This window comes from Amphimedon queenslandica, unplaced genomic scaffold (assembly GCF_000090795.2).
Source record: "Amphimedon queenslandica unplaced genomic scaffold, v1.1 AMPQUscaffold_13182, whole genome shotgun sequence".
NCBI classification, from domain to species: Eukaryota; Metazoa; Porifera; class Demospongiae; order Haplosclerida; family Niphatidae; genus Amphimedon; species Amphimedon queenslandica.
In genome coordinates, this window is record NW_003546582.1 from 100,140 (window position 1) to 111,648 (window position 11,509).

The 11,509-nt window shown below is 34.4% G+C and overlaps 2 protein-coding genes and 1 long non-coding RNA gene across 3 annotated transcripts; 2 read left to right on the forward strand and 1 right to left on the reverse strand.

Annotated features, from left to right (window-relative positions):
• The first annotated feature begins 2,479 nt into the window (after positions 1 to 2,479).
• LOC109584665 (uncharacterized) lies at positions 2,480 to 2,783 on the forward strand. Its single transcript, XR_002186121.1, has 3 exons — positions 2,480 to 2,583; positions 2,631 to 2,656; positions 2,709 to 2,783. It is a non-coding gene; the product is annotated as an uncharacterized LOC109584665 (long non-coding RNA).
• Positions 2,784 to 2,911: 128 nt separating this feature from the next.
• On the forward strand, positions 2,912 to 5,033 carry LOC109584662 (uncharacterized). Its single transcript, XM_020000479.1, has 2 exons — positions 2,912 to 3,182; positions 3,230 to 5,033. Exons 1-2 carry the CDS (start codon positions 2,984 to 2,986, stop codon positions 4,912 to 4,914), a joined length of 1,884 nt encoding a protein of 627 aa, XP_019856038.1. The 5' UTR covers positions 2,912 to 2,983; the 3' UTR covers positions 4,915 to 5,033.
• A 170-nt stretch (positions 5,034 to 5,203) lies between these two features.
• LOC100640084 (protein arginine N-methyltransferase 7-like) lies at positions 5,204 to 9,788 on the reverse strand. Its single transcript, XM_020000482.1, has 18 exons — positions 9,632 to 9,788; positions 9,540 to 9,576; positions 9,335 to 9,484; positions 9,142 to 9,250; positions 8,881 to 8,993; positions 8,189 to 8,284; positions 7,998 to 8,131; positions 7,858 to 7,931; positions 7,379 to 7,467; positions 7,260 to 7,320; positions 7,150 to 7,213; positions 6,956 to 7,082; positions 6,747 to 6,833; positions 6,650 to 6,697; positions 5,979 to 6,219; positions 5,810 to 5,889; positions 5,607 to 5,764; positions 5,204 to 5,527 (listed from the first exon to the last, which is right to left on the reverse strand). Exons 1-18 carry the CDS (start codon positions 9,733 to 9,735, stop codon positions 5,275 to 5,277), a joined length of 2,025 nt encoding a protein of 674 aa, XP_019856041.1. The 5' UTR covers positions 9,736 to 9,788; the 3' UTR covers positions 5,204 to 5,274.
• Between the last annotated feature and the right edge of the window lie 1,721 nt (positions 9,789 to 11,509).

An 11,509-nucleotide genomic window follows, 5' to 3' on the forward strand; every position in this document is an offset into this window, starting at 1 on the left:
TCGGCAGCCGGGAGATCGGCAGCCGGGAGATCGGCAGCCGGGAGATCGGCAGCCGGGAGATCGGCAGCCGGGAGATCGGCAGCCGGGAGATCGGCAGCCGGGAGATCGGCAGCCGGGAGATCGGCAGCCGGGAGATCGGCAGCCGGGAGATCGACAGCCGGGAGATCGACAGCAGGGAGATCGACAGCAGGGAGATCGACAGCAGGGAGATCAACAGCAGGGAGATCAAAAGAAAGAAAACTTTTTCTCCAAGCAAGACACCAGTACCAGTACATTACTTCAAGGTGAGAGATTATGTCATTACAACACATGGTTTGCTATTGGACTAGTAATGATGGCTGCAGTTGGTTTGACCTTTTTTTCTGTTCAATATATAAATTATAATTACAGCCAAGTAGAAAAGCCATTGCTAGAAATTTCCACTACCTTTCTTTATGCCTGGTCATTAATACGTACTATTGTCAGTTGCTTTATATTCTCAAAGTTGATGTACGCTGTACAGAGAAAATGTGAAGAAATAGAAATGTATGTATATTACACTAATGATAATATCAATGAGACTAATGACAACAAAGTAAAGAAATATGTAAAAACAAGATTTGAGTCAGAGCTTAAAATAGCTGCTACTGAAATGCTAAAATTTGTTAAATCATCTGGTGATAATATTGCTAGTTTAGCAGGGAAGCTGGCTGGTGGTTTTTTGAAGGAGTTCAATGAAAATGCTGATATGAATGAAGTGAATGCATCATGTAATCAAATAAAAGAGGCCATTAAAACTCGTGTTAATTTTCCAGAAAAAAAGTACACTAACAATACTTGCTACAGCAATGCTTCTTTGAAGAAAATTGAAGAATATGTTATAGCTGGAATAAACAGTGTAGATTGTAATGATATTAAAGAGCAGCATTACATCACACAGAATGAAAGAATAGAAGCACAAGCTGCTAGCTATGCCTATGCTATGAAGGAATTGATCAAAGGATACATCAATGTAACTGAAGATGATGATAACGGCAAGAAGGCATTAGCTTTAAAGTATCTCAAGGAACGTGACAAACGTTTTGTTAACACAGCAGTAGTGACACTTAGCTGGCTTCAGTTATGGTTCTTACTCCATTGGCTACTCTATATAATATCAACCTTCATGATACTCACTGTACTTATTGATGCAGTGGCACTTCATGTTAAGGATAGGGTACCACATATTGAGCCTGGGGTTGGGTTCCATCCAGTACAGATAGTGTTCCTATGCTTGTACAGTCTAGTGAAGTGTTTTGTGTTAGTTTATCCTTGCCTCAGAGCTGCTGGTGTCACTAGAACAAGACAACGTGTTATAAGAAAGATTAGTAATGATGCTTACAAGTTTACTAATCTCCCTGAAGATGTCATACCAGAGTTCATTGAGTCAATGAAGAGGAGGAAGTTTGGATTCAGGTTCCGTATATTGTGTGCCAGTATAACTTTTAACTTAAACATTGCTTATTTGTCTATTGCCTTTGGTTTTGTTGGTATTGTAGTTAGTTTAATAACTAGTGTTACTAGCTAAGAACAACTCCTTTAACCTTGTCAGCTTCCTTTAGTATTAGTTTTTACTATTGCTATACATTGTTTTAGTTTGCTTTGCTGGATTGTTTTATTACATTATATTGCTATTATTTTTAATGCTTATTGCTGTGCTTTTACTATTATTACTAATTTTGCTGCTATTTTATTATTATTATTATTATTATTATTATTATTTCTATTATTATGCTGCTTTAATTTGCTGTTGCTGCTATATTAGATACTGAGCTATTATTAGTTTACATTATTATTCTTACGCTGATTTGTAGTTATAATCTTTTTAAAATAAACAAACATGATTGCCTACTAACAGTGGAATCAGAGCAATAACTTAAAACACACTATACACACTCTTTTCTTCTTACTGTCACCATTAGCTCCATTCTTTAAAGTTGGGAAGACAGCTGCATTTGTGGTAGTTGACTTTAATAAAATAAAATTAATGTGCATTTTAAATACAAATAACAGATTGCCCCGATAGAGCACAAAAACAGCATTTGAATCTATATATATTCCTTATGTAAAAAGCTACAATTCTAAGCATTTAATTGCTTTGTATACTCATTAGTGACTGTGCTACTATTTTTAGATGCTTAGCTATGTTACTATAATTAGACACATACCTATTGATACTTTCATTGTTAGTTTAACTGAATGAGATTATCATAACATTCACATGTAGCGTTCTTTCAAGACTAGATCTAGTTAGATTTATTGTTCATTAATGATTACATGTATATAGGTAGGTATTCCTAAAGTATAGAGTACACTGGATAATAATAATAATAAAAGATATACTATAATTATTTGTAGAGTCCACAGTTGTTTACCACACTGAGGTATACATCACCTAGTACTTTAATATATTCATAGTTATAGTGGATTATCATAACACAATAGATCTATATCGACCTCACCTTCAACTAAAGTGACCTTATACTAGTGATTGACCTGTTGCTTAGTTCCACATTTTATCATTCTTAAGACTATAGATCTAAGTCAGACAACCATAATGGCTGGGTAAGTATTTACATGTTTTTATATAAAAGTTATTTTGCTAATTTTAGACAAGAGTCAGATTTAACTTTAAAGAGTAAGTTCAAAAATGTTGACAATTGATATCCATATTATTAAAAATAAAATAGATTGCTGCACAAAAGTCTTTGTTCCAATTTGTTTCTTTTTCTTTAATTTTATTACCTGCCATTGGATACAACAACCAAAAAGGGAGGGAGAAAAGTGCTGTGATTATGACAGCAAATGCTGCAACAAGGAGTTCAAAAAAGCTTGTTGCTGTGCCATGCATAGTTGCGACAAGTGTAAAGGTTCTGTCTGGATTGGTGGCTGCTATGAGAAAGGTTACCTTTTTAAGAAAGGTTACTTATTTGGCTGTTGTCAAATCTATTTTGGCTGCTTCATAATGCTTATATCTATTGTAGCAGTTGCCATCAACATATTTCCTCTGGTTATGTTCATTGTTGGTTGGGCTACATGTAGAGAAGGCACTGAATATGAAATATCTAAATTATGCTATACACTATACTTCAATTATGACAACAGTACAAATAATAATGACTTCCCTCAGTTTCCTGAACTCGTATTGAGAGATTATAAACGAGGTAAAAAATTTATACTTGCACTACTTATCTTATCTTCCTCTTTACAGAGAATGATGTTAATAATAGCATTACTAAACCACTGATTCAAGACTTCGTTGATCTCAGTAAGATATCACTGCTATTCTCAACAACAGCTAATGCAGTATCTCATGTATTGTTCATATGGGCACTGTGGTGCCTGTATATTAAACACTATGACAGTTTTAATGAGTGGCTGTTAAAAAGATTAAATTATTTTAAAAAGAGATGCTGTGGTGTGACAAGTAATAAAGGTGAACTGCCATTAGATCCTTTTAATGATAAAACTGAAGACAGTGATTTAATGGGAATAAACACAACAGAAGAACTTAAAGAACTATATAAAGAGAAAATAAAAAAGAAAAGTGATTTCTTTCATACAAAAGATGTACGTACTAACACACCACTTCAAGGTGAACGATTGTGCCATTATGTAACATGGTTTATCATTGGGTTTACGCTACTTGCTACCACTGCTGGAGTATTCTTTTGGCTTTATTATCAACAGAATAAAGGTAGATCAATAGAACGCAAATTTAATTTGGAAATTGCTGCTGTTGCAATACATGTTTATTCTTTATTTCGTGTTCTGGTCAGTTGCTTCATATTCTCAAAGTTGATGTATGGGATACAGAGAAGATGTGAAGAAATAGAACTATTTGTATATCATATTAATGAGGTTTATAAGATTAAAAAAAAACGTGCTGCTACTGCTAGTGCCCCAACTACTCCTGCTGTTACTAGACCTACTAGTACCCCAACCACTTCTGCTGCTAGTGCCCCAACTACTCCTGCTGTTACTAGACCTACTAGTACCCCAACCACTTCTGCTGCTAGTGCCCCAACTACTCCTGCTGTTACTAGACCTACTAGTACCCCAACCACTTCTGCTGCTAGTACCTCAACTACTCCTGCTGTTACTAGACCTACTAGTACCCCAACCACTTCTGCTGCTAGTACCTCAACTACTCCTGCTGTTACTAGACCTACTAGTACCCCAACCACTTCTGCTGCTAGTGCCCCAACTACTCCTGCTGTTACTAGACCTACTAGTACCCCAACCACTTCTGCTGCTAGTGCCCCCCCAACTACTCCTGCTGTTACTGTTCAAGAGCTGGTTAAGGTAAACTATGTACGCATATATCTTGGAAAAATAGGTTTGCTAAATGCTGCACAAGGTGAACTCATTGCAAAAGGTGATGCTAAGAAATATCTTAAGAAGCATGATCGACATTTAATTAATACAGCAGTATCCACACTGAGCTGGCTTCAGCTATGGTTCCTACTCCACTGGATACTCCATATAATATCAACATTCTTGATAATGTCACTACTGATCGAGGCCATTGCACTTCACGTGAAAGCAAAAATATCTCACATTGAGCATGGGGTTGGGTTTCAACCTGGAGAGATTGGATTCCTATTCATGTACAGTGTACTACACTGGCTCTTTCTACTTTATCCTTGCCTCAGAGCTGCTAGTGTTACCAGGACAAGACAACGTGTTATAAGAAGGATCAGTAGTCAAGAATATAATGCTATTCCAAACACAGTGATGCACGAGTTTATTGAGTCTATGAAGGAAAGAAAGTTTAGTTTCAGGTTACGTATTATGTGTGCTAGTATTCCTTTTAATCTAAATATTGCTTACATATCTATTGCCTTTGCATTTATAAGTGTGATAGTGACATTAATAACTACTGTTACTAAATAATGTATTGAGTGATTATAAAACTGCTGTATTTTAGAAACTGCTATTGTTAACTTTTGCTGCTATTATTATTATTATCATTAATGTACTTTGCTACTTTTGCTGCTTTAAGAAATTATAATGCTATTATTGTAAGTCTTTTTCTTTTTATAATAAAAGAAAGGAGTTTATTTTCCCGGCAAAGCAAGTTGTGGCAGCCATTCAGAGCGGGATTAATCTGTGCCAGTTTCAAATAACTGAGCAACTTTTTACACAGCATAAGAATATCAGAAAATGCAAATTTTGAAGAAAATTTTGATTTTTTTCAATTTCAACATTTTAAAACAGCCACATAAAAGTACATTGCTTCAATGTAGTTTGTAGTTAAAAAATTAGTTCAAATTCCATACCCAAGTCACCAGTTTCAGTGTTCATACTGATATCATAAGCCACGCCTACTGACCCCTCCCCCTCATAATCCTCCTTTACAAAGAAACACACTCCTTGATTCTGATTGGACGACCAGTTCAACTTATGACCAAATATGGGCTCGTCTAATAAAACTGGAGTCCATCCAGTACTGTACTCCATCCAAAGAACAATCCCGTGACAAGAAGTGGGTGTGGTCAACGACCAACTAATTAAAATTAAAAAAATACAATATTAATTAATAAAAATACCGTACATGTACATGTAAACATTAGCGGGTGCTATACCTTCCTTTCTCTCTCAATATTGTGTCTTTCGGAACCGGAGATGCAAAGTCAAATTTCATTAGTGTCTGGATCCCACTGAGGGGGTAGGAGGGATATTCCCACAGTGAATAATCCTCAGGAGGCAAGGACTTATTAATATCAGGAATACTTTCCATTACCTAATGAATATTAATTAATAAATAATTAATTAATCTATTAATTACTGCATCATCATATGGGGTTAAGTAAAATTCTTCAACTTTTCCAAGAGAATGTTTTAATAGATGAAGGTTTTCAAATTTAACTGTAAACAAAACAACAAATAATTAATTAATTAATTACATGTACATATTAAATTAATTAATTACACAAGTACATGTACATGTTAGTTACCGGCTAATCCCATTAAGTGGGCGGAGCCTGGAGTTATTGCGCAATCAGTTGACAGAAGAGGATCTAGTGCAGTCCGTACATACCAGAAGTAGAGAGAGTGCCATGGTAACGTCATGGAAACAAAGAATGGTTCAGCTAACAGGACATCAATAGAGTGTCCAATTAAGTGAGTGGGCGTGATGTCATTAGGATCAACAGACAATAAACTAATGGAGTCTGATAATGAGGAACAAGATATGATCTGGAGAGAGAGAGAGAGAGAATCATTAACATAACTGTATAATGGACATGTATATGTATCAGGAAATGTAATAAAAATGGAGAATTCTCTACTTTTCATTTTTGGCAAAATTTGGCCTGTGACCCTGTACTATAGTACAGGGACTTTTGCTCAATTTTGGAACGACTTAAAAAATCCGTTAAAAATCCAATTTTGATTGGAATTAGCTCAAACTTTCTACACAACATAAGAACATGTATATGCATCAGGAAATGTAATAAAAATGGAGAATTCTCTACTTTTCATTTTTGGCAAAATTTGGCCAGTGACCGTGTACTATACTGTACAGGAACTTTGGCCCGATTTTGGAGCAACTTCAATTTTTCTCAGAATCAGCTCAAAGTTTCCCCACAACATAAGTACATGTACATGTATCAGATAATGGACTCACTTGTTCCATTGTCATGAAGGAGTGATGATTGCTCTCAACTGAGAATATCTACAGAGACAAGGTTGCTATGCAACTAACACCCACACACATTAATTACCTTTTTAACTGATTTATAATTAGCACAAAATAATGGAAGAAATGAACCATCACCAACACACAGAACAGTTGATTTACCAACTAACAACTAATAATAATAATAATAATAATAATAATAATAATAATAATGAAATGTTTAAAAGCCATCACTCACTAAATTCACTACAAGTGCCCTCCCCCTTAAGCTCCGCCCCTAGCCCCTCCCCTTACCTCTCCCAGTGATTGGTTAATCCTTTCATTCCTCTCCTTATCATTAATCATTCTTAATCTTCCTCTACTGAAGGACATGTGGACACCACAGGAACACAATGGAGGAGAATGGGGAGAGAAATTAATACTGGAATATTAATGAGAGAGAGAATTTAATATTAAATAAATAAATAATTAATTAATTAATTAATTACTTGTTTTCAATGACAGTCCATAGTGTAAACTCATCATTAACTAATTGAATATTCACGGTTTCACCTTTATACTAATTAATAGATATATTAATTAATTATTAATTAATTACCTTTATTAATGTTGATTGGATCACTTAATATCTGAACACAAGGCAACCAATGATCACGCCACTAGTAATAATAATAATAATAATAATAATAAATAAATAAATAAATTTTATGTACTAACTTGATGATCTTGTTGCCATGGTGACATGCTAAGCTCCACCCCCTGGGGCATACTGATACTCCAGTACACAGCAATAGAATGAAGAACACCTAAAAATATAATAAAAATAACAACAATCATAATAATAAAATAATAATAATACATGTATACATGTATTATTACTTCCGGTCCATTCTCAGTTGGGACATAGTATACCAGCTGCTGATAATAAGACCACAGTTGACATAAATACAACATATCTAACAGGCTAGGCCAGTAAAGAATCAACCAAGCTTGACAAATGGACTAATAAGAGCATAAGCGTAGAGTACCAGGTTTTGCTTATTTTATTTAATAAACCAAGAGGTTAATAAGTGTTCCCGGGAGGTTAATAAGTGTTCCTGGGAGGTATCTAATAGATTTAGAAACCTGGCATTCTGCAATCTGATTGGTCAATTACAACTAGGCATGATAGAATACAGGTACATGTATACATGTACCTGTATGAGTGGGTGTGACTGATACAAAGGGGAAAACCCTCTTCTTGGGTAGATTAGGATCAGAAAAATCAAACCTAATGATAATAATAATAATGATAATAATAATTAATTAATTAATACATTACATCATGTGTTCTTACTCTCCCACTGCCACTGGGTCTGATAATATTGTACATTTATCTTTAATTTCTTCTAAGTGAAGATCCCATAGTGAGGCCGGGCCTGGGCAATGTTTCCAGTCTCCAGGGATCTTAATATTGAGTTCATGAGGAAACTAATTAATAATTATTAATAATTATTAATAATGATAAATCGTTAATTAGTTAATTACTTGATTGGTGTCAATTGATTGTGACTGAAACAGAAACGGACTTTCCATCAATCTAACATAAACTGTAGCCTTGGAAGGGATAATTAATGCATCCTCCTATTAATAATAATAATAAACAATAATAATAACATGTACATGTACTTCTACATATTGATGTCCTTATGCTAGAGCTGTGAACCTAACCCAAAATATACATCCGGTTAACTGAAATTAATGATTAATGGTTATCCGGTTTAACTGGAAAAAATTAATTTATTCTTTTGTAATGTAAAGAAGTAATTTTAGGTGCATTGTCATGTAAAAAAACTAGTTTCTCAGGCTTATGCTGTGTAGAAAGTTTGAGCTAATCCCGACTTCAATTTTTCAAGTTATGGCCATTTTAAGAAAACAACAAAAATCTAAAAAATACTCAAGGCTGTAGCCCATGGTTTTTTCCAAAAAATGGCTCCAAAATCACTCCAAATTTTTATTACATTTTTTGATACATATTGATGTCCTTATGCTGTGTGGAAAGTTTAAGCTAATCCCGGCTTCAATTTTTCAAGTTATGATCATTTTAAGAAAATAAAAAAATCTGAAAAATACCCAAGGCTATAGCTCCTGGTTTTTTCCAAAAAATGACCCCCAATTCTTAATCCACGTTATCAATATTACAACTTCCAATACTAGAGTCACTGGTCCCCATCACTTACTGTCAGTAAGTATTTCTTTGCATGAGTGAAGGTCTCAATGGCTCCTTCTCCTATCAGCTCAGAATCAAACACTTCACTGACCAACACATTAGCTTTATAAGGAATATCACAACCTAGCAATGAAACAACACTCTATCATATTATTATTATTATTATTATTATTATTATCATTATTATTATTATTATTATTATTATTATTATTATTATTATTATTATTATTATTATTATTATTATTATTTTTATTATTATTATTATTATTACCAAGTCCTACTGTTAGTTCAGTTGATCGTTTATTAATTATTTTTATCACTTTATCGTATCCGTTCACTTTCACAACCTCCTTAGCAATTTTGACCATCGGAGACAAAACCTAATCAATTATAATAAACCTATTAATAATAAATACACAATTAACTTATATTAATTATTATTAAATATTAATTATTAACTTTACTTCACATGCTGTTATGTTAGTTGCCCCCCATCTTCCAGCCATCAGTGACAGTAGTCCAGTACCAGTTCCAATATCAAGGACCCGAGGCTCCACCCCTTTGGATTCCCAGTGACATATCGCCCAACGTAACCCATAATAGTATTTCTCATTCTAATTAAAGGATGATAGCGGAAATATTAAAATTACGCCTTGAAATTATCCTCACTCTCTCCATGTCGTGAACCATATCACCATAATGTGACCTAATTAATAATAATTAATAATTAATTGATAATAATATTAATTAATTAAAATTACCTTGAGAATTCTTGTGATAGATCAGTCTCCATATCATCATAATCTTTATTAGTCACTATCCATTCATTCTTACCAGTCACTGGATTGTATTTACTGGCAAACATGCTTGAGTGTGCCAAAACCACGTGGGCGAAGCCACACCTCTTCAATTAATAAGCAGCTAGTCAGCTACTCCCACTTTCCTTCATTTTGCATTTTGCTTGCAAAAGCAAATTCAATTACGTGTTGTCATTCTCAGTAATTGGGAATGGGTTAATGAGACTCATAAAACTTTTGAGAATAAAGCAACTGTTACAGTCATGTCAAGAGCTTAGATAAAATTTTTAAATTAAGAATGTAGATTGCCAAAAAAAACATTGTAATTGTTGATAAATTTTTCTGTCACTCTTCATTTTCAGAACTGGCAGTTATTATTAAACAACTATGACATGAGATGAGTCAATGTAGAAATTTTGCTCTCCCAAAGTAAGTTTTGTTCCTACTCCACTTTATACTAAACAATGCGATTTATTATCATTAGACAGCAGCAGCTGACAATAGTTCCACTGGAATAGCTAAACTACAAGCAATCACACTCAAGCCTATGTACAATGTGCATATGTTGCCATGGTGATCTATTGCCTTGGTGATGTGATGTTCATCGTGAAGAGACAAATAAAATGGGGAGTTGTTATGTTTTAATTCTTTATTGTGCATGAGTTTATATCTTCAGTCATCTTCATGTGATGTTTTAATTAGTTTTGGTCCACCCTTTTGCTAATGAATTTGATTTGATTACTTGATTGTTTATCATAATAGCTGTTTATCAACAGCTACATTATTGGTTTCATTGTTATTTTAGCTAACAAAAAAATAACTACCGTAACTCACTGCTGGCATTGGCACTGCCAATGCCAGCTGCCAATTTGGCAGCTGGCATTGGCATGCGCAGATATTGAGAGTAAACAGTATCATAACATTGATCATAACATTGATCATAACATTGATCATAAAACCATAGATAATAAAGACTACCTAACCTCTATTATCTACGTAGTATATACGTAGGTATACGTAAGTATTCCTATACGTAGGTACCGTATATTCTTAAACTAGGTGAATGTAAACATTGAGGGGGCGAGCCATCAATTCACATTGTTTGATAAGAAGATTAAAATTATAATAAATCCAGCTCTTAGCCTGCATGCATATTCAGACCCCAGCCTCATGGCCGGGGTCTGAACAGAGCAAACACACCAGTCAACAAAACCAAAATAACCCAGTAAAAGAGACAAGGATGAACTTATTGAACTATCCTGGGATTGGAAACTTCCCCGTTTTAATTTTATTCCGTGTATGATCCGTGTTGTCGTTGCTATGGTTATTATTACAGTTTATTAATAGTTATTAATGAATAAAATGGCTAGTGGTGGGCGATACTGGCCAAAATGGATTCGATACGATACCGATCGATATCAGCTCATATCAAGAGTATCGATACAGTTTTGATACGATATTTAGACCACACCTATGGAGTCACACCCCTTATTATTGACTGATTTCATCGACGTTTTCATGCACGTGTATCCACGTGTGTGTATTTACGTCATTAACTTATTAACATTTTCATTATTAATATTATTAATGGGCGTGGTCGATGTATCGATCCAGATTTCTTCAAAATTTCGATACCGATACGAATCGATACCGTAAAATATCGTTTGTATTGATAAAATATCGATATATCGCCCACCACTAAAAATGGCCATCGGTGAACTTTTTCTCTTTTGTGCAGTGTTCTCCAGCCTCTCTTGCATTAGTCTCACGTGGCCAGACTCTCCACCCCTTTTTGACTTAAGGGGTGGAGAGTCTGGCCGCGCGAGACTACTCTTGCATCTC

Bases quoted from the DNA above. Each gene is read 5' to 3' on its own strand.
- LOC109584662 (XM_020000479.1), top strand. From the start codon at position 2,984: ATGCTTATATCTATTGTAGCAGTTGCCATCAACATATTTCCTCTGGTT. The intron at 3,183-3,229 runs GTAAAAAATTTA...TCCTCTTTACAG, and splicing joins ATTGAGAGATTATAAACGAG to AGAATGATGTTAATAATAGC.
- LOC100640084 (XM_020000482.1), bottom strand. From the start codon at position 9,735: ATGTTTGCCAGTAAATACAATCCAGTGACTGGTAAGAATGAATGGATA. The intron at 7,932-7,997 runs GTAAGAACACAT...TATTATCATTAG, and splicing joins GACCCAGTGGCAGTGGGAGA to GTTTGATTTTTCTGATCCTA. The intron at 7,083-7,149 runs GTAATTAATTAA...TTAATATTCCAG, and splicing joins TGGACTGTCATTGAAAACAA to TATTAATTTCTCTCCCCATT.